The sequence below is a fragment of the Sciurus vulgaris genome (genome assembly GCF_902686455.1).
Source record: "Sciurus vulgaris genome assembly, chromosome: 7".
In the NCBI taxonomy this organism is placed as follows: domain Eukaryota; kingdom Metazoa; phylum Chordata; class Mammalia; order Rodentia; family Sciuridae; genus Sciurus; species Sciurus vulgaris.
In genome coordinates, this window is record NC_136467.1 from 121,595,789 (window position 1) to 121,619,130 (window position 23,342).

Below are 23,342 nucleotides of genomic sequence, written 5' to 3' on the forward strand. Positions count from 1 at the left end.
GGGGGAAACCAATATGGATATCAGCAGATTTTTCAATCCAGACCCTAAAAACTAGAAGGGCCTGGAACAACATTTTTCAAGCTCTGAAAGAAAATGGATGCCAACCAAGAATCTTATACCCAGCAAAACTTACCTTCAAATTTGACAATGAAATAAAATCCTTCCATGACAAAAAAAAGCTAAAAGAATTTACAAAAAGAAAGCCTGCATTACAGAACATTCTCAGCAAAATATTCCATGAGGAAGAGATGAAAGACAAAGAAGCAAATCAGCAAAGGGAGGAATTATCCTAAAGGGATTGTCAAATAAAGGAGGAACCAAGTCGTGTCAAATAGATAAATAAATAAATAAATAAAATTGTAAAAATGAACCAAATGACTGGGAAACCAAATCATATCTCAATAATAACCCTGAATGATAATGGCCTGAATTCATCAATCAAAAGACACAGACTGGCAGATTGGATTAAAAAGAAAGATCCAACAATATGTTGCCTACAAGAAACTCACCTCATAGAAAAAGATACCCATAGACTAAAGGTGAAAGGATGGGGAAAAACATACCAGGCACATGGACTCAGCAAAAAAGCTGGAGTATCCATCCTCATTTCAGATAATGTGGACTTCAAGCCAAAGTAGTCAGAAGGGATAAAGAAGGACATTTCATACTGCTTAAGGGAAGCATAAATCAGCAAGATATAACAATCATAAACATCTATGCCCCAAACAGTGGCTCATCCATGTATGTCAAACAAATCCTTCTCAATTTCAGAAACCAAATAGACCATAACACAATAATACTAGGTGATTTTAACACACCTCTCTCACCACTGGACAGATCTTCCAAACAAAAATTGCACAAAGAAACCATAGATCTCAATAACACAATCAATAATTTAGACTTAACAGACATTTATAGAATATACCATCCAACCAAGAGTGAATACACTTTCTTCTCAGCAGCACATGGATCCTTCTCTAAAATAGACCATATATTATGCCACAAAGCTAATGTTAGCAAATACAAGAAGATAGAGACACTACCTTGTATTCTATCAGATCATAATGGATTGAAGTTAGAAATAAATGAAAGAGTAAAAACAGAAACTATTCCAACACCTGGAGATTAAACAATATGCTATTATATGATGAATGGATAACAGAAGATATTAGGAAGGAAATTAAAAAAATTCTTAGAGGTAAATGAGAACAAAGAAACATCATATCAAAATCTCTGGGACACTATGAAAGCAGTACTTAGAGGGAAATTTATTTCATGGAGCGCATTTAATAAAAGAAGTAAAACTCAACAAATAAACGACCTAACACTACAGCTCAAAGCCCTAGAAAAAGAAGAACAGACCAGCACCAAAAGTAGTAGAAGACAGGAAATAGTTAAACTCAGAGCTGAAATCAATGAAATTGAAACAAAAGAAACAATACAAAAAATTGACAAAATAAATAATTGGTTCTTTGAAAAAATAAACAAAATTGATAAACCTTTAGCCACACTAACAAAGAGAAGATGAGAGAAAACCCAAATCACTAAAATTCGGAATGAACAAGGAAATATCACAACAGACACGATTGAAATACAAAACATAATTAGAAGCTATTTTGAAAATCTATACTCCAACAAAACAGAAAACCTCGAAGACATCAACAGGTTTCTAGAGACATATGAATTGCCTAAACTGAACGAGGAGGACATACACAATTTAAGTAGACCAGTTTCAAGTAATGAAATAGAAGAGGTCATCAAAAGCCTACCAACAAAGAAAAGTCCAGGACCAGATGGGTTCTCAGCCAAGTTCTACAAAACCTTTAAAGGAGAGCTCACTCCAATACTTCTCAAAGTATTCCATAAAATAGAAGAGGAGGGAACCTTCCCAAACTCATTCTATGAAGCCAATATCACACTGATACCTAAACCAGACAGAGACACATCGAGGAAAGAAAATTTCAGACCAATATCCTTAATGAACATCGACGCAAAAATTCTCAACAAAATTTTAGCAAATCGCATACAAAAATATATTAAAAAGATAGTGCATCACGATCAAGTGGGTTTTATCCCAGGGATACAAGGTTGGTTCAACATCAGGAAATCAATAAATGTCATTCACCATATCAACAGACTAAAAGTTAAGAATCACATGATTATTTCAATAGATGCAGAAAAAGCATTCGATAAAATACAGCATCCCTTCATGCTCAAAACACTAGAAAAAATTGGGGTAGTGGGATCATTCCTTAACATTGTGAAGGCCATCTATGCTAAGCCCATGGCCAATATCATTCTAAATGGTGAAAAACTGAAAGCATTCCCCCTAAAAACTGGAACAAGGCAGGGATGCCCTCTTTCACCACTTCTATTCAACATTGTTCTTGAGACTCTAGCCAGAGCAATTAGACAAACCAAAGAAATTAAAGGGATACGAATTGGAAAAGAGGAACTCAAACTATCCCTGTTCGCTGATGACATGATTATATATTTAGAGGAACCTGGAAATTCCACCAGAAAACTCTTAGAACTCATAAGTGAATTCAGTAAAGTAGCAGGTTACAAGATCAATGCTCATAAATCCAATGCATTTTTATACATAAGTGATGAATCTTCAGAAAGAGAAATAAGGAAAACTACCCCATTCACAATAGCATCAAAAAAAATAAAATACATGGGAATCAATCTCACAAAAGAGGTGAAAGACCTCTACAATGAGAACTACAGAACACTAAAGAAAGAAATTAAAGAAAACCTTAGAAGATGGAAAGATCTCCCATGTTCATGGATAGGAAGAATTAATATTGTCAAAATGGCCATACTACCAAAAGTGCTATATAGATTCAATGCAATTCCAATTAAAATCCCAATGATGTACCTTACAGAAATAGAGCAAGCAATTATGAAATTCATCTGGAAGAATAAGAAACCCAGAATAGCTAAAGCAATCCTCAGTAGAAAGAGCGAAGCAGGTGGTATCGCAATACCAGATTTTCAACTCTATTACAAAGCAATAGTAACAAAAATGGCATGGTATTGGTACCAAAATAGACAGGTAGATCAATGGTACAGAATAGAGGACATGGACACAAACCCAAATAAATACAATTTTCTCATACTAGACAAAGGGGCCAAAAATATGCAATGGAGAAAAGATAGCCTCTTCAACAAATGGTGCTGGGAAAACTGGAAAACCATATGCAACAGAATGAAATTAAACCCTTATCTCTCACCCTGCACAAAACTCAACTCACAATGGATCAAGGACCTCGAAATCAGACCAGAGACCCTGCATCTTATAGAAGAAAACGTAGGTCCAAATCTTCACCTTGTTGGTCTAGGATCAGACTTCCTTAACAGGACTCCCATAGCACAAGAAATAAAAGCTAGAATCAACCACTGGGATAGATTCAAACTAAAAAGCTTTCTCTCAGCAAAGGAAACTATCAGCAATGCGAAGAAAGAGCCTACAGAGTGGGAGAATATCTTTGCCAATCATACTTCAGATAGAGCACTAATCTCCAGAATCTATAAAGAACTCAAAAAACTCTACACCAAGAATACAAATAATCCAATCAACAAATGGGCCAAGGAAATGAACAGACGCTTCACAGAAGAAGATGTACAAGCAATCAACAGATATATGAAAAAATGTTCAACATCTCTAGTAATAAGAGAAATGCAAATCACAACTACCCTAAGATTTCATCTGACCCCAATTAGAATGGTGATTATCAAGAACATAAGCAACAATAGGTGTTGGCGAGGATGTGGGGAAAAAGGTACACTCATACATTGCTGGTGGGGTTGCAAACTAGTGCAGCCACTCTGGAAAGCAGTATGGAGATTCCTCAGAAAGCTTGGAATGGAACCACCATTTGACCCAGCTATCCCACTCCTTGGCCTATTCCCAAAGGACTTAAAATCAGCATACTACAGAGATACAGTCACATCAATGTTCATAGCTGCTCAATTCACTATAGCCAGACTGTGGAACCAACCCAGATGCCCTTCAGTTGATGAATGGATAAAGAAACTGTGGCATATATATACAATGGAAAGTTACTCCGCCATGAGGAATGACAAAATTATGGCATTCGCAGGCAAATGGATGAAATTGGAGGGTATCATGCTAAGTGAGATAAGCCAATCTCAAAAAACTAAAGGACGAATGATCTCGCTGATAAGCGGATGAGGACATACGGGGGTGGGGGGTAGGAGGAGTTAGTGTTAGGGTTAGGGTTAGGTTTAGGGTTAGGGATAAGGAGGGTGGTAAGAATGAGGAAGAAAGGACTGTATAGAGGGAAAAGAGGGGTGGGAGGGGAGGGGGGAAGGGAAAAAAAATAACAAAATGAATCAAACAACATTGCCCTATGTAAATTTATGATTTTTAATTAAAATTAAAAATTAAAAAATAAATAAATAAAAAGATAGTGCACCATGATCACTGGGTTTCATCCCAGGGATGCAAGGTTGGTTCAACATCAGGAAATCAATAAATGTCATTCACCATATCAATAGACTTAAAGTCAAGAATCACATGATTATTTCAATAGATGCAGAAAAAGCATTTGATAAAATACAGCACCCCTTCATGCTCAAAACACTAGAAAAAATAGGGATAGTGGGAACATTGCTTAACATTGTAAAGGCCGTTTATGCTAAGCCCATGGCCAATATCATTCTAAATGGTGAAAAACTGAAAGCATTCCCCCTAAAAACTGGAACAAGGCAGGGATGTCCTCTTTCACCACTTCTATTCAATATCGTCCTTGAAACTCTAGCCAGAGCAATTAGACAGACAAAAGAAATTAAAGGGATACGAATAGGAAAAGAAGAACTCAAACTATCCCTATTTGCGGATGATATGATTATATACTTAGAGGAACCAGAAAATTCCACCAGAAAACTCTTAGAACTCATAAGTGAATTCAGTAAAGTAGCAGGTTACAAGATCAATGCTCATAAATCCAACACATTTTTATACATAAGTGATGAATCTTCAGAAAGAGAAATTAGGAAAACTACCCCATTCTCAATAGCCTCGAAAAAAATAAAATACTTGGGAATCAATCTCACAAAAGAGGTGAAAGACCTCTACAATGAGAACTACAGAACACTAAAGAAAGAAATTAAAGAACACCTTAGAAGATGGAAAGATCTTCCATGTTCTTGGATAGGCAGAATTAATATTGTCAAAATGGCCATACTACCTAAAGTGCTATACAGATTCAATGCAATTCCAATTAAAATCCCAATGATGTACCTTACAGAAATAGAGCAAGCAATCATGAAATTCATCTGGAAGAATAAGAAACCCAGAATAGCTAAAGCAATCCTTAGCAGCAAGAGTGAAACAGGGGGTATCGCAATACCAGATCTTTAACTCTACTACAAAGCAGTAGTAACAAAAACGGCATGGTATTGGTACCAAAAAAGGTAGATCAATGGTACAGAATAGAGGACACGGCCACAAACCCACATAAATACAATTTTCTCATACTAGACAAAGGTGCCAAAAATATGCAATGGAGAAAAGATAGCCCCTTCAACAAATGGTGCTGGTAAAACTGGAAATCCATATCCAGAAAAATGAAATTAAACCCCTATCTCTCACCCTGTACAAAACACAACTCAAAATGGATCAAGAACCTAGGAATTAGACCAGAGACCCTTCACCAAATAGAAAAAGTAGGCCCGAATCTCCATCACGTTGGTTTAGGATCAGACTTCCTTAACAAGACCCTCATGGCACACGAAATAAAAGCAAGAATCAATAAATGGGGTGGATTCAAACTAAAAAGCATTTTCTCAGCAAAGGAAATAATCAATAATGTGAAAGAGAACCTACAGAGTGAGAAAAAATCTTTTCCACACACACACTTGAGACAGAGTACTCATCTCCAAAGTTTATAAAGAACTTAAAAAAACTTTACACCAAAAATTCAAAGAACCCAATCAATAAATTGGTTAAGGAACTGGGTAGACACTTCACAGAAGAAGACATACAGGTGATCAACAAATATATGAAAAAGTGCTCATCATCCCTAGTAATTAGAGAAATGCAAATTAAAATCACCCTAAGAAGGGCTGGGGATATAGCTCAGTTGACAGAGGTGTTTGCCTTGCATGCACAAGGCCCTGGGTTCAATCCCCAGCACCAAAAAAAAAAAAAAATCACCCTAAGATTTTATCTCACTCCAATTAGAATGGCTATTATCAAGAACACAAGCAATAATAAGTATTGGCGTGGATGTGGGGAAAAAGGCACACTTATACATTCCTGGTGGAATTGCAAATTGGTGCAGCCACTCTGGAAAGCAGTATGGAGATTCCTCAGAAAGTTTGGAATGGAACCACCATTTGGCCCACCTATACCACTCCTCAGTTTATATCCAAAGGACTTAAAATCAGAGTACTACAGTGATGCAGCCACATCAATGTTCATAGCAGCTCAATTCAAAATAGCTAGATTGTGGAACCAACCTAGTTGCCCTTCAATTGATGAATAGATAAAGAAGCTGTGGTATATATCCACAATGGAATATTGCTCAGCCTTAAAGAAGAATGAAATTATGGTACTTGCCGGTAAATGGATGAAGTTGAAAATATCATGCTAAGTGAAATAGGCCAAGCCCAAAAAACCAAAGGTCGAATATTTTCACTGATAAGTGGATGATGATACATAAGGAGCAGGGGTGTTAAGGGGGGAGGAGAAGAATGAAGAACTTTGGATGGTATAGAGGAAAATGGGGCGGGAGAGGGTGGGGAAAGGAAAGATAGTAGAATGAAACAGTATTACCCTATGTAGATATATGATTACATGAATGGTGTGAATCTACATTGTGTACAACCATAGAAATGAAAAGTTGTACACCATTTGTGTATAATGAATCAAAATGCAGTCTGTAAAAATAAAAAAAAATTTTAAAAGTTAATAAAAAAAATAAAGTTTAAAAAAATTATTCCTTTTCATTACTGAGTAGTATTCCACAGTATGAATGAATCAGTTTGTTTAGTCATTTACCTACTTAAAGACATTTAATTGCTTCTAGTTTAGGGCTATTACAAATAAAGCTGCCATGGATAACTGTGTATAGGCTTTTGTGCAGATGTAAGTTTTCATTCCTCTAGGATATAAGCACAGGAATGTAACTAGTCATTGAAAAAATGTACATTTCTTTCTTTTCAGTACTGGACTGATCCCAGGAATGCTTTACCCTCAAGCTACCTCCCCAGGCCTTTTTATTTTTTATTTTGAGACAGGATCTCCCTGAGTTGCTGAGGATGGCCTCAAACTTGAGATTCTCCCGCCTCAGCCTCCTGAGTCACTGGGATTACAGGCAAGGGCCACCACACCTGGTGCCTATTTCATTTTACATTCCTACCGGCAACACATGAGACATCCAGTTTCTTTACATTTGTACCATCATTTGGAATTGTCACTAATCTTGATTTTATTTTCCTAAAAGTTTTTTTAATGTTGACAGACCTTTATTTAACTTATTTATTTTTGTGTGCTGCTGAGGATGGAACCCAGTGCCTCAGATGTGCTAGGCAAGCGCTCTACCCCGAAGCCACAAGCCCAGCCCCCACCATGGTCTTAATTTGCATTTCTCTAGTGGCTAGTGTTATGGTCTAGATATGAGGTGTCTGTCCCCCAAAAGCTCATGTGTTAGTGCAAGAAATTTCAGAGGTGAGGTGATTTGGTTCTGAGAGCCTTAACCTAATCCGTGCGTCCCCCCCATATGGATTAACTGAGAGGTAACTGTGGGCAGGCAGGGTAGCAGGAGGAGGGGGTCACAGGGCAGCCTTTGGGGTGTGGCGCGTGGCGCTCTCTCTGCTTCCTCCCTGTTGCCACGTCCCAAGCTGCTTTCATCCTCCACTGTCTTCCACCGTGACCTACTGCCTCACCTTGGACCCAGAACAACAAAGTCACCATGGATGGACTGAGACCTCGGAAACTGTGAGCCTCAAATAAACTTCTCCTCTCAGCTGGTCGTGTTGGGTATTTTGTTTACAGCAACAAAAAAAGCTGACCCAAATGTCTTTCCACGCCCAGATCTGCAACCCCTACCTCCCTTCAGTGACTCTGCCTTTGTATCTTTTGCACATTTTCTAGCTGGATTCGCGTTCTTTTATTGAGTTTTGAGAGCTCTTTATATAATATAGACGAGTCCTTTGTCAGATACGTGGTTTGCTAGTATTTTCTCCCAGTCTGCCAGATGTCTTTTCCTATATTTGATAGGCCTTTCATGGAGCAAATGTTTCGTTTTTTAATTTAATTTTATTGAAGTCTGACTTGCCAATTTTTTTCTCTTATAGATGGTGCTTTTGGCCTCACAGATTCTTCACGCTGAGGACCTGGAAGATCTCCTCCTTTGAAACTGCGCCACCACCCAGCTTCCCCCTCCCCCCTCTTTTTTATGTCCCCCACAGCCGTCTCACAAGAAGCACTCTGTGTTTGACTTGTCTGTTGGAATATGAGGACAGGGACCTTTCCTACTGGGCCCACCGCTTTCTCTCCAGCAGTGCCACAAAGTAAGGGCTTTGTGAAATGAAAAAAGAGATCTGGGTTCTGAAACGCAAGACGCTTGGACGGAGGGGTGCCACCAAGACGGTGGCCGCAGGCACTGAGGCTGAGCCCTGTAGGAGGGATGGAGAACCCTGAAGGGGAAGCGGGAATTCCCTCTGCAGCCTGCTCTTCCTGCCCCCACCCTCCCGGTCTGCTGAGACCTGAAGGGCAGGTAGCGGTGAGAAAGTCCGGGGCAGGCTTTCAGGAAGAGGGACCAGCGGGTGCCAGGGCCAGGGAGTGGGAAACGCGGAGTGTACGGTGGCAGTGTCTGGGAGGACAAGGATATGGGGCCCTTCACCAACGGTGCACCTTATGCTGCGAGTGAGGAAGACCAGAGTGGGCTGACCATCTGGAAAGGCGGTGACTCAGAATGGCGGGTGAGCTCCATATTGCAAGTGTGGGATTGGAGGGGCTGGAGAGCGTCCAAATGGGCGTGTCCAGTAGCAGCTGGCCCCCCGAATGCATCCGGGCGCCCGCAGGCTGCAGGGCCACAGGAGAACACAGCCAGGGGAAAGTGAGACCGGGAACAACTATTTTCTCCCGGAGAGAGGAGTAGTCAAATCTTCAGAATACAGGTGCCGGGGAAGGAGGAAGAGGCCGGCCCACCTGCCCAGGCCCTCCCGAGGACCTGCGAGAAGCAAAGCTCTTCTGCTGAACTGTACTCCAGGCTTGGGGCCCCAGAGTATCTGCTTTCAACCAGATGATTCCGATATGCTTGAGGATCAACGTCAGAGAAACCAAGAGGACTGACTGAGGAAGGAGAGGCAGCCAGAAAGCAGAGACCTAGTTCTCCCCCTCCAAAAAGTTTGATGCAAATAATTAACATGTGAAATTATCAAATGTTGATGAGGTTAAAACACAACAGGGGGCGGGGGGAAGGAAAGATAATAGAATGAGACAAACATCACTACCCTATGTACATGTATGATTTCACAAACGGAGTGACTCTCCTCTGTGCACAAGCAGAGACAGGAAAGTTGTACCCCATTTGTGTACAATGAATCAAAATGTTAAAAAAAACACAACAGGGAGGACTGAGTGGGGCTGGCGGGGGTGCACTTTCATACAACCCTTCTGGAAAAGTTGGACACAGCTTCTGAACAAGCCCTTCCACTCCTGCATATACACCTAGAGAAACGCTCCCAGGGATGCAAGGGAGGGGGCATCAACAGGCTCATGACAAGCAGGGGTGCAAACACCTGAGAAGAATGCAAATGCCCACCAGTGGGCAAACAGTAAGTAGGGTATTCATAAAACAGAATACTACACAGCAGAGAAAAGGGAAACAAAGGACAGGGGTATGGTTCAGTGGTAGAACGCTTGCCTGGCATGCATGAGGCACGGAGTTCAATCCCCAGCACTGTTGGGGGGCGGGGAACAGAAGCACACACACCACATACTTCCACATAAATAAAGCTTAACAACATCCCAAGCTATGTTTTACCAATTTCTCTGCCTTGCTCTGCAGGCAGATATGCAGGGCTATATGCATGTGTGGTAAAACTACAAGAAAATCAGGAAATTGATAAAATGCAGGACCACAGTGACTTAGCTGAGCAGTGGCAGAGGGGGGAGAGTGTCTTGGTGGTCATGTTCTAATTCCTGGCCTTGGTCTGCTGGGTCTGGTGTGTTTCATTGTTCTTTCTTTCTTTCTTTCCTTCTTTCTTTCCTTCTTTCTTTCTTTCTTTCTTTCTTTCTCCTTCCTTCCTTCCTTCCTTCCTTCCTTCCTTCCTTCCTTCCTTCCTTTCCTTCCTTCTTTCTTTCTTTCTTTCTTTTCTTTGAGACAGGGTCTCATTAAATTGCTTAGAGCTTGCTAAATTACTGAGGCGGGCCTCAAACTTACAATCCTCCTGCCTCAGTCTCCAAGCCACTGGGATTACAGCATGCGCCACCACTCCTGGCGCTATTATCATTCTTTTTATCTTATCCATAAATCTTTGTAAGTTTTAAATATTCGATTTAATTTATTTTTAACTTGAGAGAGAGAGAGAGACCTTTTGCTAGAGGGAGAGTTGAAGGTGAAAGGAGAGGAGGTTTTGTTTTTGTTTTCTGAGATGGGAAGGATGGGAGCTCATTGCCTCTGCCTCCACCTCCCTGAGTCCGTAGGTCTCGTCAGGATGGGGGCTGGTTACCATAAAGAACAAGTTTAGTCACCTGAGATTTCCAGCCCCACACTGAGTTCCAGGCTTGGAGGTTGAGTTCAACTGCCAATGGCCAACGAGGAATCAATCACGACCACATAATGAACCTCCAGCAAAACTGCTAACTGACGGGGTTCGGAGAGCTTCCCAGATGCTGAATTTACTGTGGGCTGGGATGGGGGTGGGGCTGCCCAGAGAGGACAAGGAGCCCCTCCCGGTCCCACACCCTGCCTTATTTCTCCTTTATTTGGCTTTTCCAGAGTTGTGCATTTTATAATAAACTGGTCAGTGTAAATACCGTCCCTGAGTGCTGCACGTCATTTTTGCAAATTTTCAAGCATGAAAAGGGGATTGTGGGAAATTCCAAATTTATAGCCAGTTGGTCAGAAATCAAGACTTTGGACAGGCATGTAGTCTTGTGAGGCTGAGCCCTTAATTTGTGGAGTCTGTGCTAATTTTGCATCGTGTCAGAATTTAATTGAATTGTGGGATAGCCAGCTGGCAACTGGAGAATTGGGTGGTGTCAAAGAATCCAGGGGGCATTCTGCTACTGGGGGTTCAGAGACACCACTAATGCCTTGGTTCAGTTTCATCCTGAGATAGGAAGGTTCTCCTAACCTGCCGAGAATCTGATCACTCTTCCCCACTTATTTCTGGGATACAAACTCAGACCCAGACAAACTTCTGGAACGTGACTCTTTATCTCATGCCAATTAAAGGACCATGGGCATCTCCCTGCTGACCCCTGGGCTCACCTGGATCTTAAGTCTGAATTTCCTGATGCCAGAGAAAGCTTTAAGTGTGTTCAGAGCTTGAATCTTGACACTGGTGTCCTTGTCATCCAACATGTCACCCACCAGCTTGATGTCATCATTAGTACAAGCAGAGGCCTGGAGTGTGTGGGGAAAGATGCAAGAGGCAGGAGAAGCAGGTGTCCTGGGCCCATGCCCCCCATGTCACCAAATGCCCCCTAGCATGCCCTTCCCACAATCAGCCAGAGACAGATCCCAAGATGCAGTCTGGCAGGTCAAAGGGTAGGGATGACTATGACCCCAGGCTGGCTGCCTAGGGCAGGGAGAAGTATGACCCCAGGGGTCAGGCTGCCTAGGGTAGGAGGAGTGTGACCCCAGGGGCCAGGCTGCCTAGGGTAGGAGGAGTGTGACCCCAGGGGCCAGGCTGCCTAGGGTAGGAGGAGTGTGACCCCAGGGGACAGGCTGCCTAGGGTAGGAGGAGTGTGACCCCAGGGGTCAGGCTGCCTAGGGTAGGAGGAATGTGACCCCAGGGGACAGGCTGCCTAGGGTAGGAGGAGTATGACCCCAGGGGTCAGGCTGCCTAGGGTAGGAGGAGTGTGACCCCAGGGGCCAGGCTGCCTAGGGCAGGAGTGTGACCCCAGGGGCCAGGCTGCCTAGGGCAGGAGCAGTAGATCCCAGCCAGCGGCCTAGGAGGGGCTCCGCCTCGTTCCCTCACCTCGGCCTCCAGCAAGTACACGCAGCGTGTGATGCTGTGCAGGATCATGCTCTTGGTGTACTCGTCCTGCTTGCACTCCAGAGAGTTGAGGAGTCTTCGGAGCTCACCTGAGTCCCGCCCATGGCGCTCTCGCTCGATGGCCAGTCCTAGACAGTCACCCCACCCAGTTCAGAATGTGAACTCAGAAGTAATGAAAGAATGGGCTGGGACACAGGGGAGAAGGACCTGGGGACACGGCTGTCTGGCTCTTCAGAAGAGCCTTCTTGTTATATGCAGGACTACCATGCACTACCAGTTGAACAGGGTGTGTACTGCACAAGGGCACCCTACCTGATGTACTGTCTATATCATTATGTCATATATTTGTGTATTTACTATCTCAGTTGTTTGGCATGGGGCAGTAACAAGTAGTGATTCATTGTAATCAACATGTGGCAACTGTATTCCAGCATGTGGCAATTAAGGGATCTCACAGAAAGTGCCTCTTTTCTGACTTTGCACAAAAGTACCATGTAGGCTAGTGGAAACTCTGCGCATGTAGGTTCCCAATTTTCCCTTTCCCTGAAGTCTCAAGTTCCTGGATAAGAGAGGGATGGGGAGAGTTGCTGACGTCAAGTTTCCAAGAAGCGTACCCCTGGAAGCCAAAGTGAAGGTAGGATTTGGAAACCTGCCAGATTAATCCTGGGGATCCACCTGGTGAGATCTACTACCCAAGAGTCTCCAAACTAGCATCTCTAGCAGGGGCTGCCCTAGGGTGCTGCAGGGCTCCTGAGGAAAATGGAGAAGAGAAAGGGGAAGGAGAGAGGAACTTGAAGGAGTCACCTTTGGGCCTTCCTACAGGGGAGGCCTCAGAAGCAGGTGCCTCCTGGGGCCGAGCCCTCTCCCCAGGGACTGGACACTCACGGGCGATGCAGATGGGTGAATTGGAGCAGAGAGGTGGTTGGCATTTTAGGCCGGCCCTGATGGCCTTGTAGAGCAGGTAGAGGGCCCCAGCACCTGTGGCCAGGCCCACTACACTTTTGCGGATGTCCAGTTGCCCCAGGTACCGGGGGATGCTCTTGCCCATATCTTTAACACTGCCTTGTACCCGGGTGGGAGCTATGCCCTAGGCACCTGGGAAAGGCCTTCCGGAACCAGAACTCTGGCAGGGCCAGGAACCAGGGTACCAGAATTGAAACCTAGGCAACAAAAGAAAATAGAGAGATAATGGGATGGAGGGGGTAGTTGGGAAGTGGGGCAACCAGGGGTGCTTGAAAGGAGAGAGAAGGTTCAGCCCTCAAGGCAGCAGAGTGAAGCTGGAGGCTCTGTGGGTATAAAAAGGCAGGGGCCAGATGGGCGCAGCTCAGTGGTAGAGCACCAAGCTAGCACGTCAGGCCCTGGGTTCCGTGCCCAGCATCGGAAAGGAAAGAAGGATGGGAGGGGGGGAGGAAGAGAGGAGAAAGTAAAGGAATATAAAAAAGGAAAGGAAGAAAAAAGAAAAGAAAAGAAAAACAAGCAGGCAGGGCAGATGGGTTCTTCCAATCTCCTTTTCTTGAGGGGAGCCAGGTTGGAGGGGCCCAGCAGGTAGCTCCAGGGGCTGCCCTTCCTTCCACTAGAGGGCAGCAGACACCCACTTCTGGCTGGGGCCTTTCGGCATTTCTGGGAGACTGGGATGTGCCCATTGACCCCCTCCTTCAGCTTCCTAGCCTTCAGGTCTTTGATTTCTCTACCATAGATCTGCCCCTGGACCTGGTGCATTTCTTCAGGCAGGGCTCCCTTGCCCCTCTGGAAGGTTGAACGAAGTGGACACCCTATCAAGCTTTGCAGGCATGAGGTAAATCCATCCTTTTCCAGCTTCTGCAGGTGGCCCTGGAGTCTGTCTGATGGAAAGCTCCTGAGGACAGTTGTCTCTGCATTCCAGAACCCAGCATAGACTTCGGCATTGGCAGGTACTTGTCATGTCCCCTCATTCTTTGAGGGTTTGGGGGCAGAACAATGACAGAGAGTCAGGAAAGTGGAGCTCCAGGCCCATCTAAACTGAGTGACCCTGAGGGAAAAGGAACCACCCTTTCCTGGGTCTGTTTCTGCACGTAAAACCCAAGGGGATCCAGATCTTCCATTCTAAAACTCCAGGATTAAAATGGGGGTAGGTCTGTGCCTTAGCCATGAAGGGTGGTGGCACACCCCTGCACAGCCTCCTCATAGGTGGGATGAGGCTTGAGACCTGTAATCAGAAAGTGCGACCACCCCAGAGTATGGGCACCATCTTAGAGGCTTTGATCTATACCACTAGGATGGACCATTGCAAACAGACCATTCCCTTCTATCAGTCTCCCTACACCTTCTGGCCTGCCTCTCTGGTACAGAACAGGGAGATGACAACTTCCCAGTTAGGGTCAGACCCAAAGCCAGTGTCAAGCGTGGTTGTACCAGAACAGGGTTTCACCCACTTGGTCCCAGGAGAGCCGGGACAGAATGCTGTGGGTCCTGAGCTGCCCCTGGGTGGGCAGGGGAATGGGAAAGAGCATTTGAAGGCTGGCAGCTGGTCAGGTGTGGCCACTCAGAACTTCTGCCCATTATGTCCGTCCTAGGCTGCAGGCAGGAAACAGGCCACATGTCAGCAGTCATCTCTTCCTCTCCTCTCTTTTATCCCCAGCCCTCGTCTAGGGTCATTCCTAGCCCTTAGCCCCATGGGGGTGACTACATGGACTGCAAGGATGGGTGAGCAGAGGCCCAGGGCTACGGAGCTCCCATAGTACCCCATCACCTCCAGGCAGGAAATAGCTGCTTGAGCAGCAACTGTCATTTTGGGTTCCAAGGCTCCCTGGGCAGACCTGGGTAGACCTCAGAGCAAGGTTCCTGCTCTGCCCACAGCTGCTGCCCCTCAATGTTACGGAGCCGATTCGGCAGCCCTCAGATTTGTCATCTGTTCTTTCAAGACCTCCCAAGAGAGGGTTCTTTCTGGGCTCCTGCCACACTCCTTTCTTCTGGTTCTGCCCTCAAATGATTCAGAGGGAGCAGAGGCAGAGTCATACCCGGGGTGACATTTTCACTAGTCCCCAGTACAATGAAAAAAAAAAAAAAAAAAAGACAGAGGAGCATCTATTAGTCAGTGTAAAGTCAATGACTCCTTTCTTGGGGATGACTGGTAGATTTTTGTTGTTATTTTGTTTCAGAAATGGGGGCTTGCTGTATGGCCTAGGCTGGTCTCAAATGTGTGACCTCAAGAGGCCCTCCGGCCTCAAGTCTCCTGAGTAGCTGGGACCATGGGTGCCCAGCAGGAGTGTCTGTTTTGATTCACAGTGTTCCTTCTTTAAGGATAATTAATAACATTTTCTTTAATGAAATGGTGATAATAGTTGGTAGATGTTTTATTTTTAATTTTTTTATTTTTTGGTACCGAGGTTGAACCCAGGGGCACTTAATCACAGAGCCACATCCCCAGCCCCTTTTTTATATTTTATGTAGAGACAGGGTCTTGCTAAGTTGCTGAGGCTGGCTTTGAACTCACCATCCTCCTGCCTCAGCCTCCTAGTTGCTGGGGTTAACAGCCTGTGCCACCACGCCCTGTGGCAGGTATGTTTAAATGTTTTTAGGGAATGATTAAAAGCTGCAACTCCTGGGAACTTGGCTTCATTTATTTTCTTGTCTTGTTTTCCATCACATCAAGAATGTCACATCTGGAATGGGGGGCCAGAAAGAAGTCTAAGGTCAACATACACAGAAGCAGTCATGAGCTCCTTACCCACCCTCACCAAGAAAAGGACACAGGCTGCCCTGGCTTGCACCTCTGTACCATTGGTACCAGCTCTTCACCTCCAGGGCTGATGTTCTCGAGTGTTCTGTGCCTCTTGGTGTAGGGGATGGGACTTCCAGGGTACAAAACCAGTTCAGCCACAGAGGTAGCTCTGGGAGCTTTGTGCCTCATTTTCTCCACCTGCAAAACGGGACTAATCCTACCTACTTCATGGGCTTGTTTGTGAGGATTAAGTAAAGTACTTGGAACACTGCCCTGCACACAGAGTTCAACCAATGTTGACTATAATAATTATGAGGTTTCACCTGGACAAAATGTTTGAGTGTGGTAAGGCAGACAGCGCGCCTGAAAAAGAACACTACTCACCCCTCCACTGACACTCGCCCTGGAAGCCTTAAGGCTGATCAGTCTCAACTCCTAAAAGTCAATTAACTACCTTGAGTGACTTCGGAGTCCTCTTTAAAGTCCCCCGAAGTCCCTAATTTAGGAGAGGTATCCCCCAGTCCATTCCCCTGAGCTACTTTGTTCCTAAACCATCCAACCCTAAGCCTCCTGCCTCATTCTCTTCACGGATGCTCTGGCAATCCTCCTAGATTAGAATGCTCCAGATGCTACTGGGGGGCCTCTTATGAAAGAGTCCTAGGTCAATACCGAGAGTGACCTTTTACCTGGCAGCGACCCAGCCCTTGTGCTGAGAGAAGATGGGTCTCCACACTCCAATGAAAAACCCTTTGGAGTCCGACCGCCATGGGTTCAAATCCCAGCAGTGTGGCATTTAGACATATCCCATCATCTGAGTCTCAGTTTCCTCCTCCAGGATAATTGACTACCTGGAAGTGCTGCTGTCAGGATCGACCGAGGGAACCTGCAGCTCCTCTCGGTGCACAGTCGACGCTCAACATCCCCAGCTTCCCGGCACAAAATCGAGAGATAAAAGGCTGCGGGCCTGGATGCCACTCTCCGAGACCGTCCCCTCCCCAGCTAAAGCTTACCCCGGCCCAGGAACTAGAGTCTAGAGTCGAGGAACTCCGGGTAGTCCCTTACTCCGGCGAAGGCTGGAGACCCAGAGAAAACGGCAAAAGCAGCGGGTGGGGGCCGCGCCCGCAGAGGAGGAGGGCCGGTGGGGGCGGAGGCCGCGCCTCCTCCACCCCGGGCCTCCCCCCACCTCACTCTCCCTCCCCGGACTCCCTCCTCCCCCGAGCGCATCCGGCGGCGGGCACAGGATGTTCTTTCGCTCCCGTCCTCCCCCTCCCCGCCCCCGCTCTCACTTTCTCTTCGCTCCCCTCCTCCACTCCCGCCGCGCCCGGCGCCGGCACCTTGCTTAACTCTTTCTCTCCCGGGCTCTCGGGCGTCCGCGTGCCGGGTAGCAGTCCCACCTTCCCCCGCCCGTAGCAGGCCCAGCAACGCTGAGCTGAGCGCCTGGCCCCTCTCAGGCTCCTCCGGCCAGTCCTGGGTGAAAGGTAGAAAGGCCTCCAAGGACAGGGGCCGGCACTCCCCGGATCCCACGCTAGCTCGCCAGGGTTAGGTGGAATGCGCGCCCCGAGCTAGTGGCTGGTCCCAAGGGTCCGCGGAGTGGCGTAGTCAGCTGGGCCGGGCGCGGGCGGAGAGGGTCCAAGGACTCCAAGCCCATCCTCCCCACAGGATTCGATAAGCCCAGGCCAAGGGCTGCTGAAGAGGATGGAGAGAGGCCACGCCCCTCGAGTTACGTCACTGCTCCCAAGGCAACCCCGGCAGGCTAGAGGGCAGACCTTAGGGAATGTAGGTTGTGGGACAGGGTGGGGTTGCGGGTGGAGGTGGGGGCGCGGCAGGGGCGGGCTTTTCAATCTTTGCAGCCCCGCTCGGTGATGTCCGAGAAACTAAGACAGGCACAGCTATTTTTTCCTCTCATTCATTCAACAAACATGCTTGGTGCGACTCTTAGGCACTGGGATATCGCGCTCCATCCGAATCCTGCCCTCACCGATTATGGTGGCCGCGCATCCCAGGTTATGTCCCTGGAACGGGTGTAATTATTAATAATGTCCCTTTTCACGTGCAAAGTATCTCTGAATGGGTAAGGGTTAAGGAAGGTTTGGTCCCCCAATTAAGGGAAGGCTCCAACCGTGCTGAGAAAGAAGGACGACAAACTATTGTATGCTCACCATTCAACAGTCACTTTCCTGGCACTTTATAGTTTCTGTGAGTTCTTCCCCTAATTCTGCAGGGCAGGTATTCCTAGTGGCCTTTACAGATGAAGAAACTGGCTCAGAGAGATCCTACCCAAGGCCCAGCAGCCGTGCTAGAACAAGGATCCAGACCCAACTCTGTGAGCCTGAGTGCCCTACCTCCTGCTCCTTTCTTAAAATAAATAGATGATACACAATAAACAAAGGATACTTGTCCCTTTCATAAAGGCATTTATAACCTATGGAGGAAAGGGCTGAACATATCACAGGATAGAATTAAAGCAATAAAATATAGAAGACCGCTCATAAGGCTCAGAGAGAAGTTGAAGCTGATGACAAACCAATCAAAATGGTGTGGGAGATGGATTTTGGGTTTCGTCAATAAGTGGGATCACTGGGGGGGGGGGGCGGGTGAGAGAGATGTGGTACCAAGAAACAGAAAGACTAGGAAAATCAGACCAGGGACCCAGAGTGAAGTGGGCTAGACTCTCTCAATGGTAAGATCCCTCTGTAAACCTCAAAGCCACTGGTTGTGTGTGGCCCTCTCCTTTCTGCCTTCTGCTCTCCTCTGTGGCTTTGTCTCTCACAGGAGCAGACACTCCCAGCCAGCAGCTGCACCCATTCTACTTTAAATCCAAGGTCTTTCCTTGCATGTGGTATTTGGCACAAATTCCCTGACATGAATTTGGATGTCAGCTTCTCCTTTTCCTAGCCCCCTCTGAAGATTTGGGGGCAATGAAAAATAGGACCTGAGTTCACCTCAGGAAGCCAATAGGAAATAGGGAATGGGGAGATCAAGTTAGGAGAGAGAGGTAGAGGGATGAGAAGGTGGAATGAGTAAATGGATTAGTCACTTGAGAAATATTTGCTGTCCTCTTGTTGTGCAGCAGGCACTGTGCTAGACTCAGTGATCTGGAAAGGTCATGAATGAATCTGGGTCCCCTTCATATGGAACAAATAGCAGCTGGCACACCTGGTGTGCTTGGCTGAGGAGTCTAAGCTGATAACACACACAATAAATGGTGTTTGAGGAAGATTATTCCAGCAGGGTGTGTAGGAGTAAGGAACAACCTGGATCAGAAAGACTAGCCCTTTGGATCAAAGGTGGAATCTATAGGGCTGGAGAGGAAAGAGTGAATGAGAAAAGTAGTGACTAAACAATGCATTTTTCAATAACGGCCACAAAAGGAAGACTAGCAGAATCTGGTAACAGATCAGCTATAGGATGGCAAAGGAGAGAAAGCAGTTAAATATTAACCCAACTTCGGACTGGGGTTGTGGCTCAATGGTAGAGCACTTCCCTAGCATGTGTGAGGCACTGGATTCGATTCTCAGCACCACATACAAACAAATAAAGGTTAATCAACAACTAATAAAAATATTTTTAAAAAGTTCAACCCACCTTCATAGTGATTTTCGGGGACTAAAAGTGTCACAGGGGACAATGAGGAGAAGTTGGCACAAGGGGCCTGAGTGAGTTCAGTCACTTTTAGGCTGTGTTAAGGCAGGTGACCTGTATGTGACTGGACTTGGAGATGGGGATAGGCTTTGGGCAGTAATTCCTTCCTGGCTTCAGAGCAATCCCTGACCTAGGATGCATGGACAGATTTCATGCATCAAGTTGAAGTTTGGAGTAGATGACAGCAAAGCTGCCTCCCTTCTGGGGGGTTTTGTGGGGGCTGGCTGGGTGATAAGCATGTGTGGGAAGTGTGTTGTATGTATTGGAAGGTAGTCCATATGGCCCAGGAACATGTTGGCATCCATCTCTTGATCTCTGGCTACAGAACATGCCAGTGATTCCATCAGATGGGCCTGGGGGCATGAGGCCCAGGTGAGGCACTTCTGCTGCCTAGGGTCCCTCCCTTGGCCCCACCCTCAAAGGCCCTGGAGCCCAGGCCTGTACTGCCTGCCAAGGTCTTTCCTGGAACCCGGCAGAGGACAGAGCCCCTCCCTGCCTGCCCTGGCACTCTCCAGGCACAGGGCGTCCCTCTGGGCACCTTACAGACATCCCGGGAGCCTGGAGCTGAGACAGCCCCCCTTTCCAAGAGCCTGCTCTGGGATTCTGCCATTCTCCCAATGTCCCCACCAAACCAGAGGAGACAGCAAGCACAAGGGAGGAAGGAGGAATTTTTTTTGGCTTCCTGGGTCTTTGCTGTGGCGTCAGGTGGGAGGGTGGGGATGGGAGAAAAGCAGAGTCACAGGCTTCTGAGCATCACACCACCTGCTTCTTACTCCCTCCCAGGAGGAAATCTTCAGGGGCCTAGTGGTTTTGAGGGGAGGGGACAGGAAGACTCTGAACTCTGGGTCAGCTGAGGACAAAGAGCTTTTGCCCTATATCTTATTTCTTCTAGGATCCTCTTCCTCTGCTTCCTACCCACCGCCACCCCAGAACAAACTCATACCTCTGACTACACCTAAAGGAAACGGGACACGTCCCCAGTGGGACTTGTACCCAGCCGCTGTGTGCCGGGCCACACCTGTCGGAAGCGGAGAGGAGTGCGCCACTCCGGGGGGACAGACCCTGTGGTGCTCAGACGGGGCCCTGGGGGACGTTGTCCTGGCGGGACCAGGAGGCAGAGGGCAGCGCGGACCGGCCACGTGGAGGCCGCCGCGGCGGGCTGGGGCGCGAGGCGGGAGCGGGCGGTGCGCTCGCCCCTCCCGCTCGGGGGCGCCTCCGGGTGCCGGGCCGCCGCTGACCGCAGGCTGCAGGAGCGGTTGATCTGGTGAGCGAGCACACCCACTTACCCAGCTGCTGAGTCAGGCTGTTCTCGCTCGCGCTCGCCCGCCCGCCCGCCGGCTCGGGACATTGTGTTCCAGCCCCGGCGCGCTGGCAGCCGGCCCAGGCGCTCACACCAGCCTCCTCGCCTTGTTTGTGCTCGCGGCTTACGCTCGGCGCGCAGCCTCGCCGCGGTCACAGCCTCCCGATCGCGGCGGCCCTGGGAGCGCGCGCTGGGGTCGGGGCTGGCGCGCGACCTCTGGGACTGGCGCCCCCGCCGGGGGGGCCCCAGCAGCCCCGCGCACTCACCAGCCCTGGAGCACCCAGTCCTCTCCGTGCCCATCTGCCCCGCGGGTTGGAACACCAGGCTTGTGAGGGCTCTGGGTTGGCATAATTGGGGGGCAGGTGTTGGGAGGTCCACGAGAGAGGAGCCTCCGAAGCTGCCGCCCATGCCCCCCAAGCGCTCGGTCCAGCAGTCTGGAGGAGAGCACGCCAGCCGCAGGCTTGCGAGACCTGGGATGCAGTCACATGACAACGGAAGCCTGTGTTGAGGGGGCCAATTCCAGCTATCCCCAGGAAGAGCCTCCCCTTTCCTCGCCCCCCTTCCCTGATCCTTCGCAGAAGCCGGGAGCACGGAGAGCCCTGAGGTTCCCGGCACTGGCAAACCAAGCCCGGCCCACTGGACAGCTTGGGAACCCCCTGGCAGGGATCTGGGAGTCGGGAGAACTTAGGCACTGTAGGATGGGAGTGATGGAGGAAGGGCAGCGAGTAAGACGAGGACCCCAAACTGCCCCTGAGGCCTGACCCTTCCATTTGTCCATTCCCAATCCTGGTTTATTCAGAACCGGGATTTCTCCTTACCCATCTTTCTGCAGAAAGACAACTGAGTGCTGAGTGCTGGTCCAGAAGGTTCCACCCCCTCTGAACTGAGGAGGAGACAAAGGATTTATATGCTGAGCATGTACGTGAGAAAGGTTCTGGGTTGAGTCCTGCTGAAGATGTTATGAAAAGTTTGACACAATTCCTAAAGTCCTTTATTCTCCCTCCTTCCAACATCCACATCTGCTGTACCATGTCCTTGACAGGAGTGCCTGTTCTTCGTGTCTAGCCATCCTCCAGCTCCAGCTCATTAGGTCCCTCGCAACCTCACCAACCCAATCTGAATCCCGGCTCCTCCCAAAGCCCAACACACTTGGTTTGTACCTTTCCCACGGCACAGCCAGCGGCCTGTCCCCTATTCTAGCGATCTGTTTACTAATCCTGTTCTAACCAGATTAGAAAGTCCTTGAAGCAGAAACAAAATCTGCTTCTTTGAAGCCTCCCCCCTCTCCCGCAACTCATCCCTCACAGGCCATGCCTGGCACCGGAGTTGATGTTCAATAAATACTGGGTGTATTGAAATGATTTCCTGCCCTTGGGCAGTTTGCAGACCAGTTGAAGAGACAAACACCCCGAGTGTGGGGTTAAATAATAACTGAAGCCAGCAGGTGGTAAGTACCAAATGTGTATAACAGATAAAGGGAACCAAAAGGAAGAAGATAGTGATATGGGAGAAAAATCCCAGGAGGTTCTAGGTCTTGAGCCGTGTGTGTGTGTGTGTGTGTGTGTGTGTGTGTGTGTGTGCAGGAGGAGAGGGGAGGGTGGAGTAGAGGTGACTCATTCTGGTTGACATCATCACAAAACAGCCTTCACGATAGGCACTTTACATGCATTATCTTTCAAATTTAAGGAGGGCAGATTTGGGAGGGTCATAGGGGACAGTGCCCAATCTTGGTCTGCCCAAAGCCAACCAAGGCATAGGGACAACCTTGAATGTGGGCTCCCCACCCTCAATCCCTGGGAACTGCTTGTTCCCTGGCCTGCCACTCCTACATACTACACTCAAGGGCACCCGGCACTGCCCAGTTCTGGATGCACTCTGGTCCCACCCTGGTGAACAACTGGCTGTGTGACCTTGGGCAAGGCACTTCCTCACCTGTCACCTGTACCTGCCTTGCAGTCCTTAACACGCTGTGTTCAAGTGAAGTTTGCCACCTCCCCTGATGTTACCTGGGCTGCTGTGGTGCCTGACCTCCTGCCACCACCACACACTCACTTTGCTCCCTCCCAGTCTGGAGCTGCTGAAAGGAACACTGGGTACAGATCGTGAGCAGGGATGGTAGGTTTCCTGTGGTTGCAAAAGGAACAGCGGGACTTTCCCTGCTGTACCCAAGCTGTGGGAGAAGTGGGGGAGGAGGAGGAGGCAGGGCCAACCTCCAAGGAACCTCTGCTCTCTTCCCTCCCCTCCTCAGTGCTTGGCTCTCAAAAAGGCTGGTACAGTTTGTTACACTGGGGCCGGAATGTACCGTGTGTTTCATATGGCCTCTGTCCAGTCCTACACTGGTCACTTTATATTTACACTTCCTTCTCCAGCTGTGGCATCCTGCTGTCGGTCACCACCCCCCCCCCCCCCGCTCTCATCTGCCCACCTCCTCTGAGGTACCCCCCATGTGTCATGAAGTGAGTCTCCTGCCCCCGTGGTCCATGTGGGGGATGGGAG

The 23,342-nt window shown here is 47.8% G+C and overlaps 1 protein-coding gene and 1 long non-coding RNA gene across 7 annotated transcripts in view; both read right to left on the minus strand.

Annotated features, from left to right (window-relative positions):
* ARMC12 (armadillo repeat containing 12) overlaps nt 1-22,981 on the minus strand; it is a 32,484-nt gene extending 9,503 nt beyond the window's left edge. The window contains exons 1-3 of one of the 6 annotated variants that reach the window (XM_079148785.1): nt 13,090-15,112; nt 12,187-12,332; nt 11,475-11,609 (exon numbers count right to left, since the gene is read on the minus strand). In XM_079148785.1, coding sequence (XP_079004911.1) covers nt 11,475-11,609; nt 12,187-12,332; nt 13,090-13,252 — 444 coding nt within the window. In that variant the 5' untranslated portion in view covers nt 13,253-15,112. The other 5 variants (XM_079148787.1, XR_013765353.1, XM_079148786.1 and 2 more) reach the window with 5 other exon arrangements.
* LOC306666612 lies at nt 15,497-16,597 on the minus strand. The gene is made up of 2 exons (XR_013765356.1): nt 15,982-16,597; nt 15,497-15,845 (listed from the first exon to the last, which is right to left on the minus strand). It is a non-coding gene; the product is annotated as an uncharacterized lncRNA (long non-coding RNA).
* Nucleotides 22,982-23,342: the final 361 nt, after the last annotated feature.